Raw genomic sequence first — 9523 nt, forward strand, 5'->3', positions numbered from 1 at the left:
AACCAGTTTGGCTCAATCCACATTCAGTGAGTAAATGACCCATAGAAGATTCTAGCAGGAAGGGGGGGGGGGCGCTGCTCAAGTTTGTCTGTGGAGGGCTTGGAGGGTGGGTAGGAGGTTGCCAGCCCCGGGGGAAGGCAGCTTCTGGCAGGAGGGGGCGACTTCAGCAAAGGCCTGGGCCGTGCCTCTTGGCTTTGTCCTGTCCCGAGGGTGGACCGGACCCAGTCAGGGGCCCTGGGCTCTCCTGGAGCCCAACGTCCCGGGACTCAGAGGAGAAACAGTCCCTGGAAGTAGGGGAGAGGTCATGGCAAAGCTGAGGCACCCCAGACTTTGGCCTTTGCCCACTGCAGGCCAGGAAAGCACAAAACATCGAGATAACGGTCTTCCCTCCCTTCCCCCAGCCTGCCCTGGTGCCACTGGCCCTGAACCCTGTCCGTCGTGCCGGTCCCCCAATCGGCACCCGGGGACGGGCCGGGACCTCCCCACGCTATTTCAGCATCTTTTGGGGGCGGTTACAGAGCCGCAGAGAGGAGCGCGGGGAGCCTGGGAGCCCGGTTGCGGGGTGAGCTCCGGATCTGGGCAGACTCAGGAGGCGGCTGGGGGCAGAGCTGGCCGGCCTCATGAATGGGGATTTAGCAGCTGGAAAGGTGAGCCGTGCCCGGGGGGCGGCCACGGGAGAGGGAGGTCTCAGCCAGGAAACCGTCCCCAGACTCCCAGAGGTGGAAGGAGCCTCGCGCCCCCATTGCACGGATGGGAAGACCGGGGCTCGGGGCGAGCGTGCCACGGGGAAGTCCTGCCTCCATCCTGGGGCTGCCCTTGTCTTTCCTCCGGGAGGGGAGAGTAGGGATGGGCAGGGGGGAGAGGGAGCTAGTTTCATCGGCCCCCCCCCAGGGGTCCACCAGGCTGCTCCCCTCCCCCCTGCCCCCGTGCCCGCACCTTCTGGCACTTTTAAAGAAATCAGCTCCCATGCCCTGAGGAAGCCCGTGTCAGCTCCTGGCCCTTCTGGAGAAGGAAACTCCAGGGGCAGCGGTGGGCCGGCCTGGGGGCTCAGGGGGGGTGGGGGGCGGGGACTTGAGGCCCACGGCCCTCGGGGTGGTGTGCAGATGGGAGGTGGGAGGAGAGGGGGCTGCGTGACCCTCACGCCTGTCCCCTCCGTGCCCCAGATGGCTTCCTCCACCGGTCCCATGGGCCCCATTGGCAGCCTGGAGCTCCTGGACCTGCTGTTTGACCATCAGGACGGCATCCTGAGACACGTAGAGCTGGGCGAGGACTGGGGCCACCTCGAGGACCAGGTGAGGGCACGCCAGGCCTCAGACCGGGGCCTCGCTCAGCTCCGTGCAGCGCTTAGGGCTCACGGCGCCCGCTCTTAGCAAAGCACATCCTTGTGCTGAGCCTCTCAGCCACCCTAAGGGGTGGCTGACATTAGCTTCTTACAGGTGGAGAAGCCAAGGCCCAGAGAGGGGCGGTAACTCGTCCAGGGTCACACAGCAGTTTGGGGGTGGGTTTGGACTCCAACCCGGGGCTTGGGCCTCGGGTGGTACCCGTGCTACGAGATTGTGTTGAGGCTCCAACAACCCCAGGGGAAGGAGCGTTAGCTCGTCAGTCTGGCAGAAGGGGTAAGTGCGGCCCAGAGAGGATCAGTGGCTTGCTCAGTCACACAGCAATCAGGAACAAAGCATAGAGGGTTTAAAAAAAAATTTTTTTTTAAATGTTTGTTTATTTTTGAGAGAGAGAGAGACAGAGTGCTACGAGGGGAGGAGCAGAGAGAGAGGGAGACACAGAATCTGAGCCATCAGCACAGAGCCCGACGCGGGGCTCGAACTCACAGACCACGAGATCGTGACCTGAGCCGAAGTCGGACGCTCAACCGACTGGGCCCCCCGGGCGCCCCCAGCATAGAGGTTTTAATGCCCACCCTTCTCTCTCTGCCCCGGCAGGTCCTGCCCGGCCCAGACTCAGATGATTTCCTCAACTCCATCCTGGCTTCTGGAGACTCAGTGCCCAGCTCCCCGATCTGGTCTCCCGCAGCCAGTGACAGTGGCATCTCTGAAGACCTGCCCTCCGACTCCCAGGACACCCCTCCACGCAGTGGGGCAGCCACCACCCCCGCGGGCTGCCCCTCCTACCACCCGGGAGCCCCCTGCCTCGCTGGGCCCCCCGGACCAGTGGCCCAAGTGCTGGACGCGTCTGTGGCCATAGACTTGGGTGGGTCCTCCTTCTTTGTTCACTGCCCTTGCCCGTGCCAGGCGCTGGGCGCCCACACTCACACACAGATGCTGTCATGGGCCCATTTCCCGGACGGTGAAATGGAGTCCCCGTGAGGCGAGGCCGTGAGTCACAGCTGCTGAGCTGGGCTTCCAACCACATCTCTGTACCTCGATGCCGGGACCATAGTAGACGTTCAGTGACAGGGCGTGAGGTCCGGGGACCCCAGGCCTCAGACGCTCCCCTCCTGGATCTGGGGAAAACTGGCCCGATGCAGACGACACCCCTCCCCGCCGGCAGGGCCGTCCTCTGTCCCTTCAGCTCTTATTAGACTCGCTGGAGAGTTAACAAAACGGAAGCTCAGAGAGGTTTGGTCGCTTCACCAAGGCCACACAGCTCTGCACAGTCGGGATAAGAACCGAGAGCTGAGCACCCCCCCGGAGTCTGTGCTCTGGGGAGCACCTTGCCTCCAGGCTGCCGGGTGCCAGGGGGAAGGGAGCCACAGGTGAATCAGACCTGGGCGAGGACCAGGGGGAGATAGGGCCAAGCCGGCTGGAGACCTAGCCTGTAACCCTGGCCAATAACAGCCGGTCCCTCCTGGCTCGGCAGTGGGTCCCTCAACTGCCAGGACCCATCAGTGGGTCCTGATGAATCGGCTTCCCGTTTTCCATCGGAGGGAAGACCGAGGCACCGGTCGGGGATGCTCCCCTCAACCCGGGGCCTTGGGGCCCTAGCGCGTTGCGGTCAATCCTGGCGGCCTTGCTGGAGGAGGCAGGTAGAAGCGGGGAGCTCAGGGGCCCGCGCGTCACCCCTCCGCGTCTTTGTCTCTCCATCTGCCCTGCTCAGAAATGTGGAGCCAGGGCCTCCGTCGTGAGGAGCGGGCCGAGTTGGCCGACCTGCCTTCGAGCTGCAGCCTCACAGTGAAAGACCTCCTCCTCTCGGGCGGCGGCGGCGGCGACCTGGTGAGCAGCCCGGACCCCACGCCCCGGAACTTCAGCCCTTGCGGGGCTGCCGGGGTTCGTAGGGCCCCGATGCCTCCCATTTCGGAGACGGGAAGACTGAGTCACACACGGGGTGGGTCGTCGTAATAACGTTTTTTAAAACAGCTGAAACTTACCAAGTACCTACCACGGGCCACTCTTTTAAATGCCTTAAATGCGTCATCTTTTCCCGTTATTATTATCATTATCGGGGGGGGGGGCAGGGGAGAGGGGCAGGGGGAGAGAGAGAATCGCAAGCGGGCTCTGAGCTGCCAGCCTGGAGCCCCGACGCGGGGCTCGAACCCGCGAACCGCGAGATCGTGACCTGCGCCGCGGCGGGGCGCTGTTTCGCCCACTGGGTTCCCGGATGCGGAAGTGCCGGCTCTGGGGGCTGGTGCTCGCTCTCTGCGGCCCCAGGGCCAGCGGGGGCCCCACAGCAGACGCGCCCACAGTGTCCCAGGTCCGGTGTCTCTTTCGCCCCCGGGGAGGCTGTTTCCCCGCCCCCCCCAGCCATGTCCCCCTCCCCCCCTCCCCCACAGCAGCAGCATCACCCGGGGGCCCCTCACCTGCCCCGGCCTGCGACCCAGCACTGCCAGGAGCTGGTGCTGACAGAGGACGAGAAGAAGCTTCTGGCCAAAGAAGGCCTCACCCTGCCCACCCAGCTGCCCCTCACCAAGGTGAGCCCTGGCCCCGGGCCTCGCCCCCTTTTCTGCGGCCACCCGCCCTCGAGTGTTAGGACGCGTCCGTCCCTGGAGCCCCGAAATTCGTCCTTGAGCCCAGCTCAGCGGGCAGAGCCCCACACCCGGGGGGCCAAGGGTGGCCTTTCGGGCAGCAGCGGTTTGGGCCCCGGGAGGCCTCCCTTGTGCCTTTCGCGCTGCCTCGTAGCCCCTGGCAGGCCACAGCTCCCAAAAGGGGTGACCTGTGCCCCCTCCCCCAAGCCTCGACCCGCACACGGACTTCGACTGGGCCGCGCTGCATTTTTGTGAAGGCTTCAATCGGTCGCCAAAATGTCTCTGGCCAGGAGTGTTCACACACTGTTTCCATGGCCGTGGCCCCCCCTACGCCCACACTTCCGCCCGCAGCCCCCGCCCAGCCTGTTTCTCGCTCAATGTCAAGACCTGGGTTCGCCATCGCCACCGGAACGTCCGCGGGGCCCCAGAAAGGCGCTGTGCCCAGACATGGCCAGAAGGTGGCGCACTCGCACCAGCGCTCAGAGTGTGGCCGCCGGTTCCTACCTGGGACTGGGATCTGGGAAAATCCTCAGGGCCCGGGACCCCCCACCCCCCACCCCCGCCCACCCCGGAGACTTTGCACGAGTTCAGGGGGACGAAAGCGGTCTTCGAGTCATGGGGAGGCTGCCCCCAGCTCCCTGGGTCTGGGAGGGCTCCCCCCGGAGCAGCAGGGGTGAGGTCATGGGGGCCAGACAACAGGGTGGACCCTCCCCCACCCTACCGTGTCACTGTGCAGTATGAAGAGCGAGCGCTGAAAAAAATCCGCCGGAAAATCCGGAACAAGCAGTCGGCCCAAGAGAGCCGGAAAAAGAAGAAGGAATATATTGACGGCCTGGAAACTCGGTAAGGCTGGGGCCCCCGGGGTGCCCTTCTGGGGTGCGGGAAGGGGACCGAGACCCAGGGAGAGCCGTGCAATGGGGCTAAGGTCACAGTGTGGGGGGGGGGGGGCTGAGAAAATGAGAGGTTTCCTTTCTCTCTCGGGGAGAGGTCATTTGTCATGTGAATTACAAGCGTGGGAAGATGCCCGGAGATGGCAGAGGTCAGGCTCCGGGTCCCTTTATCCCCTGGAATGTGAGTCACCAAGAAAGGAGGATGTATTACCCATCTTGCCCTGGGGCTCTGCCTGGAGCTGGGGTGCTTACCCCCCTGCGTGAGCCCCACGGGTCCTCAGAGCTGCCGTCGTTTCCTTGATGGTGCGTGTTGTGTGTGGCAAGGACAGAGGAGAGATCGTTCTCGGCAGAACATCCGCCTCCGAAACCCCGCGCACCCCACTCTCACCAACTGCCGCTCTCTTAACTCTTGTAAGGGGACGGGCTCCTTTGCCTTCTTTAACAGAAGCAAAACGCGCGAGCAAACCCACTCTCTAAGCCGGGAGTGGCCTGACGGAAGGTTCCAGGTCTACCTGGGTCTTCTCTTTCTTCCCATGTCAGTTTTGGGATGCCGCACTTGTCCGGGAAGCTGCTCACTGCAAACGCCTCGACATCCAATGGTTCCCAGTTCTCTCGTTTTAGTTTGCTAGGCTCTGTGCTGTCGGCAGGGGAGGGACGGGGGACACAGGGAGACCCAGAATCCGAAGCAGGCTCCAGGCTCCGAGCTGTCTGCACAGAGCCCGACGCCCCGGGGCTCGAACCCACAAACCGTGAGATCTTGGCCTGAGCCGAAGGGGGACGCTCAACCGACAGAGCCACCCAGGCGCCCCTGCCTTCTTGATTAATCTTGCCAGAGACTTATTTATTGAATTATTCTTTTCAAAGCGTGGCTTTCTGGCTTTTACCTCCTACCCACCTGTGCTTCTGTATTCTTCCACTTCTGCTCTTAGATTTGGTATGCCCCCCCACCTTGATGTTTGATTTTGGAGGGGGGGTTGCTATGTTGCTCTCTTGCGAACTTTCAACACGTGTGCGTCCAGCTTGTTGAGCTGCGTGGAGGTTGGCGAAGGTCTGTCCCTCTCCGCACTGTGTTAGCTGCACCTCTCGAATCGTGATTTACACAACTGGCATTACCATCTGGCCCTTGAATCTTCTCTAATTTATGTCCTGGATTCTTATTTTTATCCCATGAGTCATCCAGAAGGAGGGCCTTTCCGTGGGGGTGGGGGGGTGTGCTCTCTTGGCTGGGACATATCGTCGTGCGGGGATTTGAGTATTTCAATCCCACATCTGGGTGGTCTGGGGCCAGACCACGCCCACAGATGGATACAGGTGGGAAAGATGGGTCCCCCAGCCTGGATCTGGGAACCCCCGGATGGACTCGGTCACCACTGTCTTAGTCCTCAGATGCAATCTGCGAAGCCCCTGATCAGCTTTATCTCATGTTGTTCTCCCAAGTGCCCTGTGAACTAGGTAATCGTAGCCCCTTTTTACAGGTGAGGGGACTGAGGTCAGAGAGCAGAGCGGCTTGAGGTCACAAGGGAGGGTGAGGACTGTAACCTGGTTCCCCGTGGACTCCCCATCACCCTCCCACTCAGTCTTCTGGAGGCATCGCTGCCCGAGTTTGGCATTCCACGGCCCATCCTCGGGGCACAGACCGGAGCGATGCCCCCACATCAGTGCAGACGTGGGGGCCCTGTCCACAGACTTGCTGGGTGGCTTTGGATGAGTGCCTTCCCCTCTCTGGCCTTGGGTCCCCTGCCTGTAAAATGGGGCCCCCCAGGGAGATGTCAGCCGAGCTAGTTGGTGACGCACGGGTTCTGGAGGTCACTGTGGCATTGTCCCTGCAGGATGTCAGCCTGCACCGCCCAGAACCAGGAGCTTCAGAGGAAGGTCTTGCATCTGGAGAAGCAGAACCTGTGAGTCTCGGTCCAGCTATGGGAGAGGACAGGGGCGCTGGCCCCCAGAGTCCCTTGCAGGAGGGGGGACAACGTGGGGGACAGCCTCTGCGATGGCAAAGCACAGCAGGGGGTAGGGGCTCCACCTAGCAAGGGTGTGGGCTGCACGGAGGAGGGCACTTGGAGTTGGGGAAAGGCGTCTGCGGTGGAGGGAACGGCAGACGGACGGCCAGAGGCCGGAAGCACGGCGCGGCCGTCTGTTCAACATTTGTTTAGCATCTCGTCTGTGCCAGGCATAGTTCTGGGCACTGGAACCACAGCACGACACAGACAGCCTCCCTACTTAAAGAACTCATGGTCTGGTGGGAGACGGACTCAAGGCAAAGGGCAATACGTAAAAGATAATTCACATAGCGATAGCCACTGAGGAGAAGAGTGAAGCAAGGTTAAGGCCCCGGAGAGCGAGTGGGGGGGGGGGGTGGCGCTACTCTGGGCAGGGAGGTCGGATGTGATAGCTTTTGAGATGAGACCTGATGGATGAGAAAGAACCAGCTACAAAAAGATCTGGGGGACTAATGTCCTTGGTGCAGAGGGAACGAGCCTGTGCAAAGGTCCTGGGGCAGAATGGGGTCTGACGCGTTGGAGTTACAGCCAGGAGGCCCGTGTGGCTGGAGCAGAGTAAGCGAGGGGGAGGGAGAAGGAGGAGGAGGAGAGGGCAGGTAGGGAGTGGGGCAGGTCATGCGGGGGGCTTTGGGGGCCACGAGGAAGACTTGGGCTTTGACCCCAGGGGCGTGGGAGCCCTGGCAGGGTCGAGAGAAGCCTGCTCACGTCTGAAAAGTGCCATCTGGCTGCTGCTTGGAGCGTGAACCCTAGGGGAGCAAGAGAGGCCTTGGGGGTCCAGAGTAGAGGCTGGGGTTGGCATTTTGGTGAGAGATAATGGCAGCCTGGGTCACGGGGGTGGGGTGGCAGAGAAGTCGGTGGGTTCAAGTGGGTGGGATGTTCAGGGAGATTTGTTGAAGCGACGAGGGAGAGTCTGGGACTTTAAAGACCATCCCATGAGGGATGGATGGGATTCAGACGTCAGCCGGGCTGGGGGGACCCCGGAAACGGATGGGGGCCAGATCACGGCCCCGGGGGGCTCAGCCAAGGCCTGCCCGTTCCTGCCAAGGTCCCTCTTGGAGCAGCTGAAGAAGCTCCAGGCCATTGTGGTCCAGTCCACCAGCAAGTCGGCCCAGACAGGCACCTGCATAGCGGTAAGTCCCGGTCCCCAGGATGACGGGCGTCCTCGGCCTTGGCAAAGGGGTCTGGGTGGCGAGATGAGCGCAGTGTGAGCCCCCGGTGTCTTCTGGGCCTCGGTGTCTCTGCTCACGGGGTGGGGGAGGGATGGGGTGACCTCCCCCGTCTCCGCCAGGTCCTGCTGCTCTCCTTTGCCCTCATCGTCCTGCCCTCCATTAGCCCTTTCGTCGCCAGCAAGGCCGAGAGCGCCGGAGACTACGCGCCCGTTCGAGGTAGGTGGGCCGGGGAAGCTGTGCCCTCAAAACCCCTCTGGGCTGCACCATGGACACAATCCCCTTGGTTCCCTAAGCCCCTGCACTGGGCCTCTGGGGCTTGGCAGGGGGAGGGGGGCTCCTTGCTGCTACTCCCTGAGACTGGGGTCAGAGAACGGAGGGACTCCAGTCCCCAAGCCCGTCCCTCGTGACCCTCCCAACCCTTGCTCAGTTTTCTCCAGAACTTTGCACAACGACGCTGCGTCCCGTGTGGCCCCCGACGCCACACCAGGCTCCGAGGTCCCAGGACCACGGCCCAAAGCTGGCGCGTCCCAGGAAGGGTCTCCAGGCAGCCCCAGGGCAGACTGGGAAGCTCAGGGCAGGTCGGCTCTGGACAACTTGACGGAGGTGTTGGACAACTCGACCCTGATCGCAGACAACTCGACGGAGAAGCTGAACCGGGCCACCCTGCTGGACTGGACTGCCCCTGAGCCAGCGCTCAGCCCTGGGCGCGGGGGACTGGAGGCAGCAGGGGAGGAGCTGTGAGCACCGTCCGGACGTGCCCCCGGGCCTCTCTGCTTAGGGGCCCTTCTGTGGACAGCAACGGGCATGGGGGTGAGAGGTGAGACCCTGGCGGAAGTGCCACGATGGAGATGGCACAATGTCACAGCCACACGCCCGCGGACCCAGGCACACACCGGACACGCTCAGACACAGGACAGGCGCAGGGCCACGAAGCCCGAGAAATACACACCCAGGCAAAGAAAGGAACGGGCACATACAGAGTGATCCACAGACTCAGACAGACACACGCACACACCACGCCTCGACAGCTCCCCTGCCCCGGGACTCCTTCCTGTCCCCTGCACGCTTGGCTGAGTCTGCGGGGACCCTGGCCCCAGAACCGCAGCCCACAGCCGCGCCTCTTTTCTAAGATTGCAGTGATCCTTAATAAAGTATTTTGACAGAACACGTTGGCACAAAGCGTTGTCTAGGGCTCCTCGGCTCTTGGAAGGAGCATCTGGGCCAGCCTCGGAAGGGAGAGTGGGGTGCGCCCCCCCCCCCCCACCCCGGGTGGAAAGGCTGCCGGCCAGGCGCCGGGAGTGTCTTCAGCACCTTGGAGAGCGGCCTCGAGCGGTGAGCGCGGCGCGCCTGGAACCCGAGGTCTCTGGGGGCCTCAGGAGGCCCTTCGTCCCGTCCTCGGACGATCTAGGGCAGCTGCCTTCCTGGGAGGGGGGCCGCGCTGCCCTCCTCGCTCGTTCTACGGACGAGGAGACCGAGGCATCGGAAGTGAAGGGATCTCACCGGAACCCGGCTGTGCCCGCGCTCTCCTAATGCGCCCCGCCCCACCCG

The 9523-nt window shown here is 62.9% G+C and overlaps 1 protein-coding gene across 1 annotated transcript; it reads left to right on the forward strand.

Moving 5' to 3' along the window:
* The first annotated feature begins 453 nt into the window (after positions 1-453).
* On the forward strand, positions 454-9133 carry CREB3L3 (cAMP responsive element binding protein 3 like 3). Its single transcript, XM_042927387.1, has 10 exons — positions 454-647; positions 1164-1292; positions 1938-2205; positions 3052-3167; positions 3725-3862; positions 4653-4759; positions 6636-6704; positions 7852-7936; positions 8095-8191; positions 8403-9133. Exons 1-10 carry the CDS (start codon positions 621-623, stop codon positions 8714-8716), a joined length of 1350 nt encoding a protein of 449 aa, XP_042783321.1. The 5' UTR covers positions 454-620; the 3' UTR covers positions 8717-9133.
* The last annotated feature ends 390 nt before the right edge of the window (positions 9134-9523 follow it).

This window comes from Panthera leo, chromosome A2 (assembly GCF_018350215.1).
Source record: "Panthera leo isolate Ple1 chromosome A2, P.leo_Ple1_pat1.1, whole genome shotgun sequence".
Taxonomy (NCBI): domain Eukaryota; kingdom Metazoa; phylum Chordata; class Mammalia; order Carnivora; family Felidae; genus Panthera; species Panthera leo.

Excerpts from the sequence above, each read along its gene's own strand:
- CREB3L3 (XM_042927387.1), top strand. The coding sequence starts at position 621 with ATGAATGGGGATTTAGCAGCTGGAAAG. Across the intron at positions 2,206-3,051 it reads GTCTGTGGCCATAGACTTGG|AAATGTGGAGCCAGGGCCTC; the intron begins GTGGGTCCTCCT and ends TGCCCTGCTCAG. Across the intron at positions 3,863-4,652 it reads CCCAGCTGCCCCTCACCAAG|TATGAAGAGCGAGCGCTGAA; the intron begins GTGAGCCCTGGC and ends GTCACTGTGCAG.